At 46.1% G+C, this 24,409-nt stretch overlaps 1 protein-coding gene across 4 annotated transcripts in view; it reads right to left on the minus strand.

Moving 5' to 3' along the window:
- Positions 1-776: 776 nt before the first annotated feature.
- The window catches only part of KSR1 (kinase suppressor of ras 1), a 212,730-nt gene continuing 189,097 nt past the window's right edge, over positions 777-24,409 (minus strand). Inside the window, exons 15-20 of one of the 4 annotated variants that reach the window (XM_036767648.1) lie at positions 22,980-23,076; positions 17,204-17,337; positions 16,451-16,582; positions 13,045-13,180; positions 12,219-12,352; positions 777-1,359 (exon numbers count right to left, since the gene is read on the minus strand). In XM_036767648.1, coding sequence (XP_036623543.1) covers positions 1,281-1,359; positions 12,219-12,352; positions 13,045-13,180; positions 16,451-16,582; positions 17,204-17,337; positions 22,980-23,076 — 712 coding nt within the window. In that variant the 3' untranslated portion in view covers positions 777-1,280. Of the gene's footprint in view, positions 1,360-3,486; positions 3,603-7,720; positions 9,247-12,214; positions 12,353-13,044; positions 13,181-16,450; positions 16,583-17,203; positions 17,338-22,979; positions 23,077-24,409 lie in introns of those variants that run through there. The other 3 variants (XM_036767649.1, XM_036767647.1, XM_036767650.1) reach the window with 3 other exon arrangements.

The raw sequence follows: 24,409 nt of genomic DNA on the forward strand, positions 1-24,409 counted from the left end.
AGGATCATATCTCTAAGCCAGAAGGGACCTCCAAGGGCTATATCTAGTGAAACGCCCACGTTTTACAGATGGGGAAACTGAGTCCGAGGGAGAGGGAATGACTTGCCGACATTTCGCAGGGCTAGTGTCAAAGCCAGGATTCACACCATAGACCTGGGGCTGGGGGAACTCGGAGGCCATCTAGCCCAACCCCCTCATTTTACAGGTAAGGAAACTGAGGCTTAGAAAAAAAACACTTCCCAAGGTCACAGAGCTAGGAAGCATCAGAGGCTGGATTTGAACTTAGGTTCTCTGGTATCAGATATCCTATTTTCCATTGTATTATGCTGCCCCATGTCTCAAGGATCTCCTCCATTAAGGGTCATTTTTTACTGGTTCATGGAAGGCAACGAGTGGTAAGTTTTGGGATCAGAGCAATAGGGGCCAAATTGGAGTCCCAGAATGTCCGAGCCAGAAGGGACCCCAGAGGTCATCTACTTCACAAAACCATAACAAAAAGGGCTCCCCTCTATAACGTACCTGACAGGTGATCAGCCAGCAAACTTTGCTTAAGACCTCCAAGGTGGGGGGAGCAGGGAAAGGGGGGGGGATACCCCCTCTCCCTCCTCCCAAGAAATTCAATCGTGGTCTGCTGGGTCCCACTCCTGGCTACCCTCAACAGAGCCCCTCCTGACATCCGTCCCAGCTTGGGGAGTCTGATGGATTTCCAGGATTCACTTTCCTAAGGGAAGGATCCTTTCACCCCAACACCACCATTCAGGCCAAGCAAACATCCATGCTGTAGACACTTGGGTCACCTTTATTATTAACTAGCAAAAAAAAAAAAGGTTCATTCAACAGAAAAGTTACATGTAAACTTATCATCTGTCTGGATTTTATACATACACACATATATACATATAGAATCCATATATGCGCATGTATCTAAGTACATGCATATACACACATACGTCTATATTATGCATGCTATGTGTGTATATACATATATCTATGTGTATATGTGTGTATACACACACACACATACACACACACACACCATGTGCAGCTCTACATTCAGGAGACAAATGTATGTGTGTGCAAACAGTCTGACTCGGCAGCAGGTCGGCGGGCTCCCGGCTGGCTGTGCAGGGACGATTCTAAGGTGGCTGATGTTTTGCAGAGTCGAGTCCTTTTTCTTTTTTGGGGGGGGGGTGATGAGACCAAAGAAGGGAGAACAACAAACCCACAAAACAAAAAAATGAAATAAAAACCAACAGCAGTGAGAAACATTGCACACCAGGCTAAATCTTTGGATTACTGGACTCCGGGATGCCCATGCCAAACCTTTCAAATCGGGACACAACTTTGCTACTGTTAATGCTGAAAAAAGGAAGAGAAACACATGTTTTAGCCCCTTGTGGTTTTCCTCTGGAGTCCCTAAACCTTCAAAACAGGTGGGGCGAGGGGGTGTCTCTACGGTCCAACAATGAGCCCAGGCATTGACAAAAAGGATTCCACCAGTAACAAGGCCAGGGCACTCCCGTCACTTCCCCTTGAAAGAGAAGTAAGGCAGGCTACCATTTTGTTTTCGTGGCCATTGGTCTTGGTAGACCAGAAAATGTCTCTTAGGTTTGGGGGAGGAGGGAGGAGGTGGAGTGAAGGACTGAGTCTCATGACCGAAGGAATCCTATGGTAGGCCACCCCAGGTGTGCAGCTCCCCTCTGATAAACATAGGAGGCCCAGGAAGTCAGGAAAGCTCGGGTTCAGGTCCCAACTTGGTGATTTATTGTACGCAGCCCTGGGTGAGTCACTTAAAACCTCTCTCAGCCTCAGGACCTTTAGCCATAGATGGAGGTAACTAATAACCACAGAGATGTATCAGCAAAGTGCTTCACAAACCTTAAAAGAGCCCCGACTGTTTGAGTGGAGAGCCACTAAACAGACTGAAAACAAGGGTCAGTTTTGAAGTCATGAAATTAATGCTTTACTACCTCCATTTGGTTGGAGAGGTGGGGGGCTATGGGCGTAGAATGTTGCAATGAGTTGGCTTTGCTTAATCATCTGTTTTTCCGTAGAATGTTGCAATGAGTTGGCTTTGCTTAATCATCTGTTTTTCTGTTATAACAGAAGACTGACTTTGCAAGGTAAGGAGGAATTGAGGATATCTGGAAAAGATTCAGATATAAAACCAAAAAGCACCAAGACAACTTTTTTAGAAAAAAATACTGTTTGTTTTTTAACTGACTTTGCAAGATTAACAAATAAACTGACTCTCACGAGCAAGATGGCTGCCTCCCATCAGGGAATTCTTGTGGTCCTAATTCACAGCACTTGGCAACCCTGAGCCCGTTTCAGAGTCACAGACAACAAATTTTGGGTCAGAAGGGATCTATGACATTATCTCTCCTATCCCTTTCATTTTTACATGGGGGATAACTGCGGCTCAAAGAAGCAAGTGACTTCCTCAAGGTCACTCAGGTCATCAGGAATCGAGAAAGGAATGGAACTCAGGACCTTGGACTCCTAACCCTATATTTTTTGCCACTGTAAAACACACTCTCTAGTTTTACTGTATTAAAAAGGGTTTGTGTTAACTACGGGGCCCATAGTACTGGGAAAAGCCCCTAGGGACATGAGATGACCCCATGCTTGCAAGATAAACTTAAGGGCAGCCCTTATGAGCCATCCATCCTCTGTGATAGCAGGAGCAGAAGCAGCAGTTACAGGAAATTTTCTTCCATGGACATTCCAGGCTGGGGTCCTCCTTATCACAGGACCATGGATTTAAGGCTGGAGTCTGTGAACTTGTTCTTTTAAAAATTCTAATCTCTGTATTTAATAGAACTGCTTTCCTTTGTAGTCCTATGCATTTTATTTTAAGCATTTAAAAACATGACTCTGAGAAGGAGTTCACGGGCTTCACCAGAGCACTGCCCAAGGGGTCCAGGGCACAAACGGACTTAAGAGTCCCTGATTTAAGGAAACCTTTGAGGCCCAGATGGGTTGTGTGCTTTGCCCAGGGTTTCTGGCAGTCAGCGGCCCAGATGGAATTTGAACCCTCTGACTAAATCATGTGCTCTTTCCGCTATGTTACCTAGGTGAAAGGGCTGGAAACCTTTCTGGGATTTCTTTATAGGTTCTCGCTACAGCTTCAGGCTTATGGTGCTGCTTGTAGGGTGACTCACTGGGATAGATGGCCAACATCCCTTAGCCGTACTACATGGGCTCCAGCCCTCTGCCTTGCTAAGATAGGAATAGGGGGAAAGGAGCCCCAAACACAGAAGCAACATCCAGGAGAGGGTGTTCAAAGCTGATCAAAGTGCTTTGTCAGGGAATAAACATAGGCAGCCATATCCAACAGTTAGTGAATTTCCCAAAAATTCGTGTGTTATACAAGCAAAAAAAAAAAACCAACAAAACAACAAAAAACAATAACAAAACAGAATAAAAAAATACTTTTGGAGAAAGGATTCGGCGAGGCAGAGGTTACATCCCCCTGGTTAATGCAAAGAATCCGGGTTTGCATTTTAGTCAGTAGAGGCAACTGTTTGGAGTTGAGAAGTCGATTAGGAGAGAGGGAAAAAAGCCGAGGAGTCATGCAAGGCAGCACCAGGAGCTACAACCTAGAAAAGGAAACAGACGGACAAAAACAGCAAATATACACAGACACACACACACACACATACCATTAGAGAGTTAGCCATCAGTGAAGAACAGTGGAAGCAAGCATTAGAGAAATGTTAGCTTGGGATCTGCCTGCGCCCCTGGGAAGGATGATGGCAAAGGACAAGCCCAGGATCTGGGGAAGTGGTAGGACCTATTCTGACTGCCTGTGACCCGCCTACTGTATAGGTTCTTTCCCCTCAATGGAATGTAACCTCCTTGAGGATGGGGAGCAGTTTGTTTTTGTCTCTGTATTCTTAGCACCTGGCATATAGTAAGCACTTAATAAATGCTTGTTGAATTAAACTGAAAGCATATAGTATTGTTTCTGCACAGCCACAAGATGGCCCAAAAAGAAGGAAAAACCCAAATATTCTCTGAACGAAGGGTTGATAAGTGAATTATGAAGTGATCTGGGGAAACTCAACCAAGCCAACCACCAGACCCTCAAACAAAGCTTTTTAACGTTGACCTGCATGTAAAGCAGATTTTTAAAAGTCATAGCCCGCTTTTCAGCTCTTTCTTACCCAGATTTGGAGAGTAAACAGGCTAAATGATGCCCTTGGAGATCATACCTGACTTAAGCTTACAAGGCATGTTAGCCCTGACTCAGGAGTTTCAAAGGATCATTAGATCAAGGCCTGGACGTGACTTCTAAGCCCAAGAGAAAATGGATCCTCTAAATTCACAATGGAAGCATGTGCAAGACGAAGGCTTGGAAACCCAGGGTCTCTGACTCCAAATCCAGTGTTTTTCCCACCACTCTACTTAAATTACTGAATCACAATTAAAGATTAAATTAAAGAAGCTAGATGGGTAATGGACAGAGCACCAGAGCTGGCATCAGGAAGAAGAGCTGGGCTCAAATCCTGCCTTGGATGCCAACTAGCTGTGTGGCCCTGGGCTAGTCTCTCCTCCTCTCTGAGTTCATTTTCTCATCTGTAACGTGGGGACAATGAGAGCACTTTGCTCCCAGGGCTACGGGAAGGATCGAATGTGTGTGAAACAGTCTGGAAACCTTGAAATGCTCTGTAGATTTTTGCTGCTGGCATTATTTACTAGCTGTGGGACTTTGGGTGAGTTAATTAACCCCTCTAAGCCTCGGCTTCCTCATCTATCCAGTGGGGCAGCCACCGGCGCTGCTTGCCTCAGGTGAGCTGGATGTTGTAAACACAAGAGTTTTGCCAAGGAGAAACACGGGATACAGGGGAGCGCCGGTCACTGGGACTTGGGCAGTGACAGATGGAGAGGAAGGACAGCTGCTCCGTTGGCAGGGCCCTGGCCACATCACAGGTTCATAGGACCTTATGTCTAGATCTGGACAGGATCTCAGAGGCCACCTTGTGAGCCGACTCTCACATTTTACAGACAAGGAAACTGAGGAAGATGACTTGCCTAAGTCACACAGGTGGTCAGTATCAGAGGCAGGGTTTGATCCTAGGACACCTGACTCCCGAGCCAGGGATCATCCCCTCGGTACCAAGCTGTCAGAGAACCCTGAATGAGGAGCCCTGCCCCTGCTGGCAGGGGCAATGCTCATCCCAGTCTGCCTCCCATGGTCACCTATAGATTAGTGCTTAGCACAGCTTAACCACAAAAGCAAACTTACTCCAATACCCAGGATCCGTAGGGGACTCAAAAAGCATAGGAGAATGCTAGATCTGAAGTCAGAAGCCTTGGGTTCAAAACCTGCCTCTGACACTTACTACCTAGAGACAAGCTACTGAAGCTCTCTTCCTCTCAATCGGCTCACGTACAAAACAAGGAGGGCTGAACATGATCACCAATGAGGTCCCGGCCGGCCCCACATCTATTATGCTCAATGACCCTATGGACACTGGAAATGTCTTGTGTTGTCTGCATGCTGTTTCCCTCATTAGATAGTGAGCTGCTTGAAGGCAGGGACCCTGTTTTTGCCATTGGTACTTCTCTAGCACTTGGCACTGTAGCTGGCATACAGTAGGCACTTAATAAATGCTCATTGACTATGAATAGCCAGTCCTGTTCCCATGGAATTCTCTTAAATTAAAAACTGGCCCAGATACTTGTATTTGAAAAAAAAAACACCCAAATTTAAAAAAAACAAGAACAGAAAACAAAACCTGGCCCATCTTTAACAACAACTAACAACATATCTCTTTGTCCTCCCTCGTGACAGGAGCATAAAAGCAGGAAAAGAGGCCAGACTGGCTTGTTTCCTACTTGTTTTGGATGAGAAGAGTCTGTATTTGTCTTTGGTATTTAGTCTCCCAACAGAACATAAAGGCAGATGTTGGGAGCCAAACAAAGACAGGAGAAATGTTTTGGTAAACTGAGTCATCCTTAAGGGATGCCTGAGGCAGTGGGCAATGTGTTTCTTGGAGAACTGTCTGCTTAAAGGCCTTCTCAATTGGGGTTTACACCTGTACTCAGGCCAGGAAGAACCCCAAAGCACTTTGGTAAGTGGGTGAGCTTCTGAAGGCTAAGATCCCTTCTGTTTCTAAGATTCTGTGAGTTATACCCAGCATGGCTGTGAACTCCACTGCTGGCTCATTTAGGTTTCCAGGGATGCAGTGGGAATATGAATGCTATATCTGCCCTGATTTAAGTGATTCAAGCTTGGGCCCTTGTCCTCTGGCTTAGGTGACAAGGGAAGGATCAGAAATGCTGAATTCCCCAGTCTTATTTCCAAATTAATTACGCTGCTGTCATTAAAACTGAAACCAAAGGCAGAGGTGTAACTACGGCTTTGTAACCTGGGCTCTGTCCTAGAACGATGAAAACTAGAGGGTGCTGGTGGTGCTTGTGCTTTCTTTCCACAGGTGAAACAGATGAGCTTTGCATCTTCAGAGGGCTTCCTGTCTGGCCCAGTCCCAGCCTGGTTTCTCCCTAGCAACAGCTTCATAGTGTCCAGGGTTTTTGTCCCATTGGACTTTATGTGGCCCATGGTCAGAGGTTTCTCTCTAAAGTTCTCCCCCGTAACTGAATTTGTCTCTAAGAGTTGATTCAGGGGCATCTTTTGTGTTGCTTGACCTGGGACATGTTTTGGGACTCAGCCAGTTGGCTATGGTGGCAACCTCCTGATTTTCCAACCTACTCAAAGCCCTGGGACTGGACATAATTTACTATATGGCCACATCTACTGGAGGCCTTTCCCAGCTGCTTTTGAGTGCCTTCTCTTTCTTAATTAGCTCCTATTTATCCCATACATAGCACATTTGTACACAGTTGTCTGCTTGTTATCTCCCTCACTAGATTGTAAGCACCTTGAGACCAAGAGCAGTCTTTGGCCTCCTTCTGTATCCCTAGACACAGTACCTGGTTCATAGGCACTTAATAAATGTTTATTGACTGAGGTCAAAAAGTGAAAGGCATCTAATTTCACTGATGTAGCTAGGTGGAGTAGTGCATAGAAGGCTGGACTTTGAGTCAAGAAGTCCTGAGTTCAAATCCTGTTTCCTATGCTTAACAGCTTTGTGATTCTTGGCAAGTCACTTTACCTTTATCGATCTCAGTTTACCCCTCTGTAAAAAAGGGATAATAGTAATACCTACCTTCCAAGTTTGTTTGGAGGAGCAAATGAGAAAACCTACATAATGTGTTTCACAAATCTTGAAGTGCTAGAAAAATGCTAGCTATTAATCATGTGGTTGTATCCACAGTTAACCTGGGATCACAGATTTAGGGGAGGGACAGGGCACGGGCAGGAAGGAGCCCACTGGGGTTGCTCAAGCATTTCACCTGAAGAAGTACTACAAGTGCTATTGGCACCCTCTAAATTTTGGCGCTCTGGTTCAGAACTCCAAGTGCCCCACCTTAGTTAAGGCTTTTGCACTTAGTGACATAAAGTACTTTAGGGTAAAGTTGGAGACTCCGACTGACTATGAAATGCTCTGGGATGATTACAGGCCAAATCCCGTTCAAAACAAAAAATATCATTATGGTGGAATTCCCTGTCATAGTCAAGATGTCCAAGCCCCAGCCAGGTTCTGGCTCATATATTTCAAACAACACTCTTTGAACTTGTGTCTCCAATGCCTGGCACGTGCTTAGATTGCAAGATCCTTGAGCACAGAGACTGTATTTTTGAGGTTTTTTTTTTTTAATCACAGTGTCTGGAATACAACAGGTGTTTAATAAATGTTTGTTGGTGTTGCTGCTGTTTATTAATACTTGTCGATTGATTGAAAATGGAAGAACGCGGCATCTGCACTTTTAGGATTTGCCCTTCATTTTGGAGAAGAGATGTGACTAGGGAAGGTTTCCAAAATCCAAAAGAATCAGATTAAGCGCCCATCCCCAGAAGAAATTTGTTATTGTTGGCACCTCCCTCCCCCCAAAAAGCTTAATGCATGAGGTCAAAAGCCAAGAGGAGAGACAGAGCCCGGTGCATTTGGGTAGAGCAGGAGATTCTTAGCAAAGGTCGGAGGTGAAGGGGAAGCCAGTAGAGGCAGAGATGGTCTTCTCCAGGCAGAGAGACTCAGGGCCCCCACAAAGGCAGAGAAGAGAACCATCTTTAAATGAGAGAGGAACTTTAATGAGGAACCAATGATGGAGAGGCTTCCAGCCACCAAAGCTGAAGGGGAAAGGTGCCTGAGGGTGAGGGGAGTCCTTTGAGGTGTGAGGCACAGAAACACAGCCAGCACCCTTTCCAGGGTGGTCTTGTGCCACACAGAAGGGGCTGTCTTTCAGTGGTCACCTGCGCCTAGGATGTTGTGAAGTCTCAAGCCAGACTGGGCAAAGAGACCGCCCCGAGGGGACCTGAAAGGAGTGAACATTTTCTGTTGTCCAGTCACTGTCACCTTTCCTTTGGTCTCCTAAGAGTCCTCTCCCCAGAGTGGAAAGATAGCAGAGAAAACTGGAAAGCAGAAATACTTCCTGCCCAGGCCTGGGATTTTATTGCCTTGGGGAATTCCCGTTGTGGAAAGTCCCTTCACCGATACAAATCAACAACTCCTCAGTAACTTAACTCACCCAGAGTACTGAGAGGTTAAGTGACTTGCCCAGAGTCACAGAACCAAAATCATAAACATAATTACTTGCATTTAGATAACACTTTCTGCAAAGGACTTTACATACGTTAAGTCAACGCTCTAGTCAGTATATGTCAGATTCAGGACTTGTATCCGGGTCTTCCCAATTCCAAGGCTAACCCTCTGTCAATTACTCTACAGTGCCCTTCCCCTTAGTCAATGAAATGATAATTAACTTTTGTATTTGGGGGGACAGAGGATATTCTAAGGATCTCCAGCTTTGGGGGAGTGAGTCAACAGGAAGACCAGGAGGACATGGAGGTGGCTTAGGCCAAACTGCTTTTCTCTTTGAGGAATAGATAATTCATGGAGAAATAAGCAAGTATAGATCCCTCAACTTCCTAGTTCAACTTTAAAAAAAATGAACCTCACTTTGTTGCATGGGAGGAAAAAATGAAAACATGAGTGAGGAGCTGGAGGAGAAGGGTGGGGGGAAGGAAGAAAGGGTGCAGGACGTATGATGGGCATGTCAGCACAATGGGGAGAAAGAGGCACCCGACAGGACGCACACTATTCCTCCAAGAGGGGGCGGAAGGTTCCCTTAAATTCTGGGTGGTAGTAGCGCCCTTTGGAGTAGCGATTCCGCCAACGCCTGGGGCCGAGTGGTGCCGCCACGTTGACATTTGGAGAGGTGTGGAATGCCATCCAGGACAGTCAGAAGCCAACAGGACGGAGGGTGGAGATGAGGACAAGGTGAAGGAAGACATGAGAGGAGATGGAGTGGTAGAAAAAGAGGAGGTGTGGCAGGCCGAGTTTGAGGAGAGATACGCCCCAGGACGGACACCAAAGAAAAAGAGAAGAGAAAAATGAGGATTAGAAGCTGAGCCTGGGAGAGCAGCAATCGTGAACAGAAGGGTGCTGGTGTTCAACCAGGAGCAGATATATTGGCATTGGGGCCCTCTTTTAATTAAAAAAATGACATCATCATTGTAAATTACTTTTATATATTTCACTGAATATTTCTCAATTACACATAAAAGAATTTTCACCAATCATTTTTAAAAAATTTTGAGTTTCAGGTGTCTTCTTGATGCAACTGCATTGTAGCATCCCAGAATCATGGACTATTAGAGGTGGGAGGAATCTCAGGGGCCACAGGATCTAAGATCTGGTAGATCTTAGGGACCAGGGACACGGAGGCCATCTGGTACAATCCCCTCATTTTACAGAGATAGAAACTGAAGCCCATGAGGCCAGATCGAATGCTCAAGGTCTCAGAGCTATCTTTGGTCTTCAAGTCACTTATAACTCAACGGTGTCTCAGGCAAGAGGAGCTGCCAATCTGTATTAGCGAATGGAGGCTCCATGCTGGGAATTCCCTACACCAATAGAGGACAGTTAATCTCTGCTCTACCCTAAATGGTCTCACTACTTTGAGGTAGAAGAGTTAAAAGTGCTTTAAAAAAATATAACTAGATGATCTCCACAATCCTCTAAATTAAGGATCTGCTGAAAGAGGAAACATGTTTTTCATTCATTCATTCATTCAAGCCAGGCCTCAAGGAGGAGATCAGACAGCTTGTCTCCAGAGAATGGACACTCCAGGATGGCAAAAAAGGGTTTACTTTTCATCTCTGTATCCCCAGTAGCACCCAGATGCCTTGTATTGAGCAAGGTGCCTAATCTTTGCTGAATTGGAAAAAAAAAACATACTTAATAAAAAGAGTGCTAAATTTAGAGTCTAAGGATCTGGGTTTAAATCTTAGTTCTGCCACTGGCAAGCTGTGTGACCTTGGGTAAGTAACCTTTCTAGTCCCACTGGTATCAACCCCAAAAGAATTTACCCTCCTTGAGAGGAGGGACCATTTGCTTTGGTTCTTGTATCCTAAGGGTTTAATATAGTGCCTAGCACATAGGAATAAGGACTAGACCCATGATTTTACTGGTACGAGAAACTCCCAGGTGAGCAAAGACTTCCTCTATCAGTGCAGAGTGGCACCTCCTCTATAGCTTCAGGAGCTAGTGTGCTCTCTCTCTCTCTCTCTCTCCCCCTCCCTCCTTTTCTCTCTCTCTATTTCTCTTTCTCTCCCCTTCTCTCCCTCTCCCCCCCCCCACCATATATAGATATATAGATATAGATATCTACACCAGTACCAGTGGTGTCAAACCCAAATAAAAGTGATCCCTGCAGGCTGCATATTGACTTAGAAAATCACAAATTGACATTATCTAGGTTATATTTTAGTTTTTAGATATTTTGTTCAACATTTCCCAATTACATTTCTGGGCTGGCTTGAGTGAGTTTGCCGCCTCTGGTATAGAGGTTAAGTGACTTGCCCAGGGTCACACAGTCAGGGGATGTCAGGGACAGGGTTGAAGCCTAGGTTTGGGTTAGCTATCCATTCTTACAATGCTGCCTTTCTCATCTGCAATATGAGGGGGTTGGACTGGATGACGACCTCCCCAACCAAGTTCCCTTCAGTTCTAAATCTAAAGGCTTAAAGTTAAGACTTCACAAAGCCAGACCAGTCTCCCCTTCAACTAGGTTCAGAGTGGGAAATCTGACTTTCTCCTTTTCCAAAGTGGAATGTAGAGAGACCCCATGGGGGCACCGCAAAGACACAGGTCTCGGTACAACCATACTCCTTGGCACCAACAGCTCACTGGGGGCCACCATCTTGTCCATGAGGGTTCCCATCCCGAGAATGCCAATATATCTTTGACAAATGGAAATGTCCCAGAACACAAGTCTACATTGGAACCAATCACACCAGACAGCTTTTTGAGAGGAATTTGGAAACAGTATATTCTAAGCACATGGCCTGAAATGGGACATCATGAAATTGAGGGGGAACTAAGTGCTTATGCTTTTGGTCAGTATGTATGCACCTAATTTAGGGAGTTTAGGTATTTTATTTGAGTGTGTGTGTGTGCGTGTGTGTGTGTGTGTGTGTGTGTGTGTGTGTGTGTGTGTTTATATATAGGTGAGACAATTCTCCACCTGTCAGACGGAAAGATCAGCACCTACCCTATACCTCTCACAGGACCATCCTGAGAGGAAGGTGGGAAAAATGTGAACCTGCTTTAAATGAACCCAGAGGCCTGAGTGTGCCTTGACATAGGCAGTCACTGTATAGGCAAGCCCAACTTTGAAAAGTCCTATTTGTGTACGAAGGTCATTTTTTGGGTGGGAGGAGTAGAGGGGGTATAAATGATGCTTCCTCATTTCTCACTGACCTTTAAAATTTGCAAAAGCCAATACCTTTGTGGAAGGAAGTGTTTCAGCCCCAGTGGCCATGCCTTAGGTCCCAACCTCACCCTCTCTGTTCCCTCCCCTTCTCCTCCTATAGGAGAGGATTGGAAACTGCCATGGGAGAGCACTGAGAAAAGGATGTTCACCATGCCTGATCTCCTTCCCCTAACCTCCTGCCCCCAGTCACTGAAGTGATCCCCCACCTCCTTCGCTAGCCCTTCCTCCAGCAGGGGGTCGGGCAGCCTGCACAGGCTCATTCATGCCTTTGGAACTTGCTAGCAGAGAGTATAGGAGAAGGGTGGGTGGGCTTGGCAGTGAGGACAGAGGAGGCCCTCGGGCTTTCAGACCGCTGAGGGGGTGGGGATACTTACTCAGCCGATTTCCAGAAGTGGCCTGGGTGGGAGAGGCGCCTGTTCAGTTTGGGCAGCTTTTCCATCATTTCCATTAGGAGGGGAAAGCTAGGTCTCTCCTGAAGGTCGAAGGCCCAGCAAGCAGACAGGATCTCCTGCACAGTGACAGGCCATTGGTTCATTCCCCAAGCGTTTATCAGGTGTTTACTATGTGAGAACTCTTGTGCTGGGCACAGGTGGGGAAAAGGAGGAGAAACTATCCCTATCTAAGCTGTCAAGGAGCTTGGAGCGAGAGGACAGGCCGATAAAGAAATACAGAGTAATTTAGGAAGTGAGGAAGTGCTAACAACTGGAGGGACTGGGAAAGGCTTCCTGTAGGAGGGGGCATGGAGGAAGTAAAGGATTTTAAATGGCAGTGCTGAGGAGGGACTACATGGGGGACAAGCAAAGGTTCAAAGGCTGGAGATGAACTGTCATGTTTAGAGAACTACAAGTAGGCTGGTTTGGCAGGAAGGTGGAGACGGTAAAGGGGAAATATTCCTGGAGAGGGGGCCTTTATAGGGCTTTAAAGACCAAACAGAGAAATGAAAATCCCTGTGGGCCACATATTGACTTAGAAAATTACATATTAACACTAGCTACAGACCCCTTTCCAGAATCATGGTGCATAAAATACACAATGAGAATTGCAAAGGAAACCAATTCTACTGAAATACCATCATCTGAAGTTTTTTAAAAAGTTCATGGACCCCAGATTCAGAACCCTGCTCACCAGCCCCACCCTGCCCCAGATCCTGCTTGAGCTGTCCCAGGATGGTGGCCACCATGGAGGCCAGCAGCCACTTACACCGACTTCTTTCCCCAAGTTGATCCCTGCCAGCACGTGCTTGACACCTTCCCCACTTCCAATCTGCCAGATCAGGGCTTCTGCAGGTTGGGTCTGGAAAGGCCAGTCTCTTGCTTGTAGTTCATACCAAACCGTCCTAGAAAGACCATCCAGACTGAATCGGACCAGTAGGGAAAGCACAGAGGGACAGTGGGGACAATGCAGAATTCTGGGCTAGCCTGGATGGCCACTGGGGTTCTTCTTACTCTGGGTCTGTGATTCTAAGACTCCAAGCCCCCATGAGCCCTCTCCCTCCCAACCAAGATCACCAGAGACTTTGGGAGTAGAGAAGTAACAGCCCAGGAAAGATGCCAGGGGTCTAAGAATTCACTCCCAAATCTTGGCCTGTCCTATGAGAAGATGCCAGGATGAGGGAGTGGTTTAGGAACAACGTGGTCTGTAGAGTCTGATTGTAGGAGGAGAAGAAAGGAGGGAGGGAGGATAGAGGGAGGGAGGAAGGAGAAAAGGAAGGAGGGAGGAAGGGGGAAAGGAGGGAGGGGGAAGAAAGGGAAAAAGGGAGGAAGGAGAGAAGGAAGGAGGGAGGGAGGAGGAAAGGGAGGGAGGAAGGATAGAAGGAGGGAGGGGAAGAAAGGGAAGAAGAGAGAGAGGAAGGAGAGAAGGAAGGAGAGAGGAAGGGGGAAAGGAGGGAGGGAGGGGGAAGAAAGAGAAAAAGGGAGGAAGGAGAGAAGGAAGGAGGGAGGGAGGAGAAAAGGGAGGGAAGAAGGAGAGAAGGAGGGAGGGGAAGAAAGGGAAGAAGGGCATGAGGGTAGAAGGGAGGGAGGGAGGAGAGGAGGAAAGAGGGAGGAAGAAAGGAGGGCGGGAGGAGGAAGGGTCATAGAATTAGAATCACAATTTCAGAGTCAAAAGGGACCTCAGCAACCATCCAGTCCCACCCATCTCCCCCTCTCCAGGCACCCTCACAAAGGAACCTGACCAATGACCAGTCTCCGAGGCAGTCCCTTCAGTTTCTAGGCACCTCCTAACGGTTGCAAGTTTTCCCTTAACATCACGCCTAGATTTGCCTCCTGGCAGCCTCCCCTGCCCCTCGTCCGCTGCCTCCCAAGGGGCTTCCAGCTCTGCTTTCTGAGTGAATTTCTTCTCTCTTCCCCAAGCTAAACATCTGATACTTGAAGACGGCCATCATGGCCCACCGGAGTCTTCTCTCCGGCCAGTTCTCTCTTTCTTTAGCTTTCTCCACTGCTCATGATAGACTTGGGTCAAAAGGCTATTGGACCTGGGGGACTCCAAAGCGCACCACCCTGGGTGCTGGACATTTAGGTTAACAATAATGATGACCAGCTTTATCTAGCACTATATAGGCTTGCAAAGGAGGCTACAAATATTATTTCATTTAATCCTTACAACAACCCCAGGAGGGAGGTTTTAAAAATGAATTTGCTTTTAATGACGGGCAAAAGTAACATTAGCCAACATAACACTGAACACAACTGCCCCCACCCTCGTATCTCACATGCAGGACTACGGTGCTTTATCAACTACCGTAGAGTAACCCGAGGAAGCTTCTGGAGTAGAGATGGAGGGAAGGAAGGGGGGGAAATGATCATTCCACTTCAATCCTAAAAAATCTTGCATTTCTCATCCATATTTTTAAAACAATGGTTAGAATAAATCCTTATAAGTATAGCAAGGTATTCAAAATGCTGCTGAGGTTGACGAGTCTGCTGCATGTCAAGATGTTCCCTATCCAATCCCAAGCCATCAACCTACCCATTTCTCTGGCAGCTCCCTCTGCCAAACTATGAGCCTCATTTTACAGACAAGGAAAATGAGGCCTTTTGTTATTCAGTTTCGTCCAACTTTTCCTGACCCCATTTGAGGTTTTCTTGGCAAAGATACTGGAGAGGTTTGCCATTTCCTTCTCCAGCTTATTTGACAGAGGAGGAAACTGAGGCAGAGTAGAGTGACTTGAACTTAGGTCCTCCTGATTCTAAGGCTGGTGCTCTGGCCACTGAACCACTAGCTGCCCACCCATCCCCCTATCCAAATGAGGCATACTGAGGTTAAATGACTTTCTCTGCTAGTAGGTATTTGAGGTAAGGTTTGAACTCAGGTCTTCCTGACTTAAGGTCCTTGGCTCTACCCACTGCACCATCCATCTAACTGCCTCTGGTGAATGGTACCCGCAAGGCTGGTGAAGCAGGAGGCTATGAAGTAGGAGATACAGAGCTGGACTTAAGACAGACAGACCTAGGTTCAAATCCTGCCTCTCCCACCACCAGCAAGTCAGGCAACATGCCTGGCCTTGTGTGAAGCAGCGGGGATACAAGGAAAGGCAAAACCAAGTCACTTTCCTGGGCCTCAGTTTTTCTATCTATAAAATGGGGTTGATAATACTTGTCATTCCCCCACCCTACTCCTTCGCAGAGAGATGCAAACAGTGCATAGATATTTGGACTTTTAAAGTATTGCTTGGTTTTCCTGATTCTTTTCCTCCTCTTCCTCTTTTTCTTTTCTTTAAAATATTATTTGTCATACATGATGGCACAAGAAAAATTTATTTAACCTCTTAGTGCCCCCAGACACTCTAAGGCCATAAGTTTCAGATGAGTTGCCAAACTATATTAGTAAAGGGAATTTCCATGCTGGAACTTCTGTACACTGATGAAATGATAGGTCCAGTTCATCCCCACCCCCCAAATATCTACAATACCTGAACCGACACTCTCATAGGCTTGTGACAGTGACAGTAAAGTGAGATGGGTACATACAAAATGCTTGGCAAACCTTAAAGTGCCATGTCAGCTACCATCATCATTCTCAGGAAAGGCTCCCAGGCTCCTTATTGACTGACCTCTTGGCCATCAATCTCTGACTCTAATTATGTATTGCTCTTTTCCAAAGTTTCTTTCACTCATTTATTTAAGTTGCTATCATCTGAGGCATGACTTGTTCATGGTGGCCAAGGGGCTCTTCAGGGACTGTATAATGACTCGGGCAGCCCAAATCTGGAGGCAGCTGGTCTACATGGTTAGCAGATCTGCCACCTGGCCTCACTGACTTCCTTCAGGTCTCGATCAAAGGTCTCACTTTCGGCAAGAAGCTGCCTTCCCCTGCTAAGGTTTCATCCTGTCTACATCTTGTTGGTATATGGCTGTTTGTATATTACTTCCTCCATTAGACTGTAAGCTTCTAGAGGGCAGGGACTATTTATTTCTTGTCTTTCTTTGTATCCCTAGCACTTAACCAGAGGAGCTTAATAAATGCTTGTTGACTCACTGACTGCTAACACAAGGAGCATTTGGAGACTGGGGGGGCCTTACATTGCCACCGATGGGACGTACTCTCGGCCCAGATTCCCTCGATTAGCCCCTGCAAGGAGAAAAGGACCCCCGAGGCTTCAACTCACCCAAAGGCATACACATCCGCGGCTCGGGAGAAGGGCAGCTTATCTTCATCTTTCCCTGGGGTCATCTCCCTGACGATTTCGGGGGCCAGGTAGCACAGCCAATCGTGCGGCAGCTTCAGCTCATTCTCCCGCCTGAATTATAAAAAGGCAGAAAAAAAAATTGGGAGAATTTGATATTTCCAAGGTCCCCCTCTGCTTCCATGGTGTAGATCGGCTGATTTCCCACATTAGCTAAAAAGGCAATAAACAGATTAGATCATGGGTTCTGAAGCCGGAGTCCCTGAACTTGGTTTTTAAAAAATACTTTGATCACTGTATTTCAATAGAATTGATTTTCTTTGTAATACTACGTGTTTTATTTTATGCATTTAAAGCCATGATTCTGAGAAGGGGCCCACAGGCTTTGCCTCTGCCCAAGGGGTCCAGGAAAAAGACAAGGCAAAAAACTCTTGGTCTAAATAAATATGTCACCACACAGCAAGTTCAATCTATAAAACTACAAATTAGGGTGGAATTTTATGTTGGTTTGTTTTAGGCATATCACAAAAGGAGTGAACAGCTACCCACAGATGGCTGGGTTTTTTATTTTTATAATATTTTTGTTATATTAAATATTTTATTTATTTTTATTTTTATTTCACTGTCTTTGCTGGGATGGGTTGTCCACTGGTTGACCAGAATCTACATTTTCTCCTCTGTTAAATGAGATAGCCGGACTTGGTGGAGCCTCCTGGGCTCCTGAAGCTGCCTCACCTGCCCTCCTGTACCACACCGGAGATCCCAAACAGCCCGAAGTCTGTGATGACCACCTTGCCATTGTCATAGAAGATGTTCTTGGACTTCAGGTCTTTGTGTACGATGCCCTTGGCGTGGAGGTACCCCATGCCCTGGAAGAGAGCCCCAAAAACAGGTCAGGTGGAGGGATGGCCTCGAGACCCTGAGTGTAGAGGCGACCATACCAGGAAAGGGACCGTGGTGCTGAAGGTGCCTGGTTTAGACATCATTCCCTTGAGAATGGGTGTCAAAGTGTGTGTGTGTGTGTGTGTGTGTGTGTGTGTGTGTGTGTGTGTGTTGTGTGGATGCATACACAACACACACACATTAGCATGGGACAAAATGGTTCAGAAGGAAGAATGAGCTTAAACAAATGGAGACAGTGGCATTAATTCAAGTGATTCGGAAATGGGTTTGATTCGACCCAAGGCCAGCCTACCCTAGCTGTGCAATCCTGGGCAAGTCACATACCTTGTTTGCCTCAGTTTCCTCATATGTAAAGTGGGGATAATAACAGCCCTGACCTCCCATGGTTGTTGCCAGGATCAAATGAGAAGACAATTATAAAGGTCTCAGCCCAGTGCCTGGCACACAGTAAGCACCATATAAATGTTAGCTATTTTTATCAATATTTCAACATAGTGGAGATTTCATATTTGTTCAATCGAATGAAATTAAATTGTAATAATGTCTCACATTGCCTCTGGCAATTTAAGGTTTACGAGGTACTTCTCTCTCAATGACTCTGTGACGTGAAAGTTCTAGAAGTATTATTACCACCCCATGTTACAGATGAGGAAACTGAGGCTTACAGCAATTTTGTTTTTGCTCACTTGCCCCCAGTCATGGAGCTAGACAGTGTCTGAAATCAAGTCAAATTAAGTTATATCAACAAGCATTTATTAAGTGTCTGAGCATGGGATAGTGGGAAGGACCCAGATTTGGAATTGACCTGGGTTTGAATCCCAAGTTTGCAACTTCCTATCTGTGTGACCTTGGGCCTCAGATTTGATCTCTATGGGCCTTGGTTTCCTCAACTGTAAAAATGAGGGGATTAGAAAAAGTTCTCTTCCAGCTCTAGAGCCACGATTTGTTCGACACTAATGGAGTGATGACTATGTGCAAGAAATTGTGTCAGGAGCCAAGCCACAGACACAAAAAGATAATGGGTCCTGCCCTTGAGGAGCTTATATTCTAGTTCACCACAAAAAAGTCTGCATAGAGTAAACATATAGTAAACTCATAAACATAGAGTAACTTCATAGTAAACATATAGTAAACTCATTAGTCAAGGAAACTGAGGCCCATAGAAATTAAAACTGAATCTGCTGAGGAGGGTTAGGATAGGGGAAAATGCCAGGGCCACCCCCTGGCATTCTCTATACCGAGCCTTCTTTCAATGACATTAATTGTATAGAAGGATGTGAATTTTTCCATCATGTTTTCTCGGACCTGTCAAATCTCCTTCTTCCTATTTTCTCCAAGCCAGCCTGTTCAGTATCCATACCCACCTTTAGAGAGAAAAAAATTCCTCTGTTTTTTTGGGGTTTGGGGTTTTCCTAAAGACTCAATTTATCTCATGCATTGTGGTTTATATGTGTTGTCTCCCATTGGAATGGAAGCCTCTTGAGGGCAGGGATGACTTTTTCTTGATTATCTCCAGCTTAGACCTGTGCATGGCATATGGTTGACTGGTTATTGATTGTATGGGGTAAAAGGTGGGGAGGGGAGCTGGGAATATAGAAGGAGGAAAAGGAGTCACTTCTGGGAAATAGAAACGATGACCTAGTATGAGGCGGACCCCAGGATCAGCTTGCTGCATCAGCTCAGGCTTTTTCTCCTGAGTCTCAGAAAAACATTTAAAACAGCTCCCTGTTTAGTGCCCCACCCCCAAAGAGAGGAACAGCCTTCCCCTGGTCTCACTCCCAAAGCCCTTCTCCCCTGACTGCCAAGTCTGGCATCTCTTGAAGGAGATTTCCAGGAAAGGAGGGTTTCCTGTGTCCAGAATGGGCCCTGCCAAAGCATGGGGCCATTTCCAAGACTGTGAATTAGGCCACGTTCATTTTTCCCGTCCTTCCCCCTCCTTTCCCAAGGCCAGAGACTCTTCCCATCCACTCCAGGAGGCCCTTGGGGCAGAGTCTCCTCTCTTCTCCTGGATGACGGAAAGTAGCTGAGGGAAGGGCATGAAAGAGGAAATTCACCTGCAGCTGGAATGCTCTCCCTTTGGCCTTTGAGACTCCCTGGCTTCCTTCATCTTTTTCATGAGGGCTTTCTGTCTGTCCTGTCCACACACTCTCTCCCTGTCCCTGTCCGTCCATCTCTCTCTCTCTCTCTCTCTGTCTCTCTCTCCCTCTCCCCCACTCTCTTTCTCCTAAATGCTAGTGCCTTCTCCCCCAAATGACCCTGTATTCTACTTAAGAGATGGACGGACCACAAACCCTTACAAGGCAGGGCCTGTTTCAGTAAATGTGCCCAACACACGGTCAGTGTTCACAAATGCTTGCTGACCGACTAATATACAGTCAGGAAAGAAGCAGGTCACGGTCAGGGGGCCTTCTGAGGGTATCATTCACCCCAGAACATCATCACTCAGTGACTTTAAACCCTATAGATCTAAGTCTGTGTCTATGGTTCTTATCTCAGGACTTGGGAATCTTATCGGTCAGGGAAGAAGGCAGGGGTCACCTCTTTCAGCAGAGACTTAAACTTTATATAAATTTGGAAGCCAGGGTGTGCTACAGAGCTGAGCCGACTCAGGGTGACCATTGATACCTCAGGAATTAGCAAACACTAAAAATCAGGGCTTGATTTGTCATTTTGTGGATTGCTCAGGCTTCAGAAAGAGAAAATATTAAGAGTGTACAATAAATTTTAAAACGTGTCCTTGAGTACAAGTTTTCACCCCCCCCACCCCCACCTTGGAGAGCCGGTGTTTAACATTTATCAACACACTCTTCGGTGGGAACAATCAGATGTTCATAGACTGAACTCAAAGGAGCCTCAGAGGACATCTAGTTCAGTGTTATATTTTACAGAGAAGGGAACTGAAGCTCATGGAGGGATAGTGATTTGTCCAAGGTCTCACAGGCTCACAGACTTAGAGCTGGCAGGAACCTCAGAGGCCCTCACTTTACAGATGGGGAAATTGAGATCTTTGCAGGGAAGTGACTTGCTCAGGGTCACACACGTCCCAATTGGCAAAGCCAGGATGTGAGCCGGGGTCTTGTGGCGCCCAAACCAGCAGCTCCCCACTGGTCCGAGCCGTGGCTCGATTTGTATGGAGGGGTGGGGGGAGGGGGTGGCGGGCCAGCGTGCAACAAAAATAATGACGATAATTGATGTTCACAGTTAAAGTCTGCAAAGTATGCTATATAAACCAGCCCACAACCAGAGGAGGTGCTTATGGAATATACATAATATTATTATATTAGTATGTATTTCTATATAATATTATATATTGCAGATAAATTATGGATTATACAAAAATATATTTATATGTAAATAAACATAAATATTATATATTAGAATGTATTATATACAAATATATATTATATTACATATGTAATACATTATAGTATATATGTGGGTGTATGTATATGCATGTAAAATCATCTTAGGCATTTGGCTGGTTCAGTGGATAGACAGCTGGGCCTGGCTACAGGAAGACCCGAGTTCAAATCCGGCTCTGACATTTACCAGCTGTATGACCTTGGGTAAGTCACTTAGCCTCTGTTTGCCTCAGCTCCCTCATGTGTAAAATGGGGATAATCGTAGCGCCTCCCTCCAAGGGTCACTGTGAGGATCAAATGAGATAATATTTGTAAAGCGCTTGGCACACAGCAGGTGCAATTACTGTTTTACAAATGAGGAAACTGAGGTACAGACTGACGAATGGCGTGCCCAGGGTTACAGAGCTTGTAAATGTCAGAGACAGGATTTAAGCCCAGACTTTCTGACTCCAAGTCCACAGTTTCTACTCCATCATGGAAAGGGAGGAAAATGGAAATTTTGGGAATTTTCTTATTTTTTTAATGCCAGCTGTTTTTTACTGGGCCATCGTTCAATGAAGATTTTTTTTTGGCTGGTGATACAATCACACCCCTTGCTCTGCCCAGTGACTAGAGTTGGCTTTTGCAAGACACCAACAAGTATTGGGTCTTTATGAGTCTACAGGCACTCGGTTCAGAAACACCCAAACAGATCAGACCTAAGTTGGCTTCTTCATCAAATAATTACACCTGATACATTCAGAGAGACGCAGCCTCCGCCTGCTCTAGCAAAGACTAGCCCTGTGGACAATGGGCAAGTGGCACCTCTCGGTGTCCCCAGGAGATTCTCTGAAAATACAAGGGACAGCACGGTGGTGTCTGAAGAGGGGATGTCCATACTGGGGGTACTTTTAACTGAAGAAATCCTAAAGCTATCTCTTCTCACCCTCCGAAGTGTTTGTATAGACATAGAAAAGAGGAGGAGGGGAAGGAAAGTGGGGGGGGCAGAAAAAGAAACAGAAGGAAGTATGAGAAGGGGAAAGAAGAGGGAAAGATGGAGGGAGAGGTAGAGAGGAGGAGGAAAGAGAAGGGGAAGAAGGGATAGGAAGAGAAAGGAAATGGTAAGAGATAGGGGACAGGGAAGAGGACAGGGAGAGATGGAGGGAGAGGTAGAAGAGGAGAGGAAGAGAAAAGAGAGAAGAAGAAGGGATAGGAAGAGGAAGGAAATGGTAAGAGATAGGGGACAGGGAAGAAGAGAGAGAGAGATGGAGGGAGAGGAGAAAAGGGAGAGGTGGAAGAGGACAGGAGGAGAGAAGAAGGGATAGGAAGAAGAGGGAAATGGGAAGAGACAGGAATAGGAAAGAGGAGAGGGGAGAAAGGGAGAAGCAAAAGGAGGGGGAGGGAGGGAAAGATGGAGGGAGAGGAAGAAAAAGAAGGGAAGGGAGAGGTGGAAGAAAGGAAGGGGGACAGGGGATATGGAAGATGAGGGAGGCCCAGACTGAGTCAGGAGACCTGGGCACTAATTCCCCCTCAGCTAAATTCCCTTGCCTGCTCTAGACATCGGTTTCATCCTCTATAAAAACGAGGGAGTCAGGCTAGATCAGGGCTTGGAGCTTGGAGTCTGTGAACTTGTGTTTGTCAATATTTTGACAATTATATTTCCATAGAGTGGTTTTGTTTGCCTGAGTTCAAGTCCAGCTTCAGGCATTTCCTAGAGCTAGGTGATCCTGGGCAAGGCACTTAACGTCTGTTTGCCTCAGTTTCCTCAAGAGTAAAACGGGAATGATAAGAGCACCGAACTCCCAAGGGTTTCGTGAGTATTTAATGAGATCATATCAGTAAAGCACTTAGCACCGTGTTTGGCTTATAACGGGCTCTTAATAAATGCTTTTTCCCTTCCCTTCCACCTCACATATATTTTATTTTATTCTTTGTTCCGAGAAGGGATCCGCAGATGTCACCAAAATGGGACCAACAGGGTCCGGGTCACAAACAATGATAAGAACCCCTGATTTTATTCAACACCGTCACTTTTATAGATTGTGTGCAGAGGGGTTTAAGTGAATGGCTGAAAGATACACGGGCAGAAAATCATCCATTTCAATCAATCAGTTACATGCTGGGCACTGTAGATACAAAGAAAAAAAGGAAACAAACAGTCCCTGCCTGGCCTCAAGGAGCTTACAGTCTATTTCACACCATTGCCCTGGAAGGGAGGCAAGAGCTGGAAAAGCCATAGTCCATAGGAAAGGTGGCCATCTGCTCACCTTGATGATCTCCTGAGCAATCTGCCTGGTTTTGTTGATATCCAGGCTCGTCTTGGGATCCCTCACGAAGGAGTGAAGCGTCCGCCCTTTACAGAAACTGTAAGAGAGAGAAGGGGAGATGGGAGAGACAGAAAGACCCCATGAGCATCTGTCCTCCTGTGCTCAATGAGAGGGCTGGCCCAGAAGGGATCCCGGGCCTCTTCCGGTTCTAACGTAGACAGAGCAGTCTGGTGCAAAAAGAACTGTGCAAAGAACTGTGGCAAGGCTTGGGTTCGAATCCCATCTGATCTCTCTCCATTTACTAGTCCTACCACCTTAGACGAGTTCCCCAACTTCCCTGTGACTCAGTTTCCTCATCTGTAAAAGGAGGGGCAAATGAGGTTACAGTGGGAAGAGCATTAAAATTAAAAGTTAAAATCCCACCTTTGATGTTTACTGCCTGGGTGACCCTAGGCAGGGAACTTTACATCCTCAGGCCTCAGTTTTGTCATCTGTAAAATGAGTTGGTTGGCCTCGATGGCCCTCCAGGTCTCTTTCCAACTCTAGATTGAGAATCCTGTGGTCCAATAATAATAGCCTATGTGTAGGTGGTGCTTTAAGGTTTGCAAAGGCTGTGAGGCAGGAGTTATTATCCCCATTTTACAGACGAGGAAACGGAGACTGACAGAGGTTAAGTGACTTGCCCAGGGTCACACAAAGTTTCTGAGAGGGGGTTTAAAGTCAGAAAGTTTGAACTCGGGGCTTCCTGATTCTAGGGGATTTGTTTTGTGAAATCTGGATTCAGTCAAAGGGCTGCACTTGAGGACCTAGAGAGCCCCGTGTGGCCTCGAGGCCACAGGTTCCCCACCCCTGTCTTAGGGTCTCTGATAACTATCTACTCTCCTTTTATCTTTAAGGAAACAAAGTTTCCTGTAAATTAAAAAGTTACTATTCCTTCACTGGCAGCTAGGTGGCGCCATAGTGCAGAGTGTGCAGGGCCTGAAGTCAGCCGGGCCTTGTTCAAATGTAGCCTCAAACACTAGCTGTGTGACGCTGGGCAAGTCACTTAACCCTGTTTGCCTCCGTTTCCTCACCTGCAAAATGAGCTGGAGAAAGAAACGGCAAACCGCCCCAGGATCTTTGCCAAGAAAGCCCCAGTGGGGTCACAAAGAGTGACTGAAATAACGGAACGTTCCTTCGCTGAGCCCAAGGGAATAAACTGAAATCAATTCAGTCACTGGTGGCAGAGCGAACAGAATGCTGGCTCTGGACTCAGGAAGACCCAAGTTCAAATCTTGCCTCAGACACTTCCTGGCCGTGTGACATCAGACAAGTCACTTACGCTCTCACCCTCAGTAAATAATAGCACCGGCTTCCCAGGGCTGTGGTAAAGATGAACTGAGAGGACGCAAATTTTGAAATGCTATATGTTAACACAGTTATCAACACAG

Source organism: Trichosurus vulpecula, chromosome 7 (assembly GCF_011100635.1).
Source record: "Trichosurus vulpecula isolate mTriVul1 chromosome 7, mTriVul1.pri, whole genome shotgun sequence".
NCBI lineage: Eukaryota > Metazoa > Chordata > Mammalia > Diprotodontia > Phalangeridae > Trichosurus > Trichosurus vulpecula.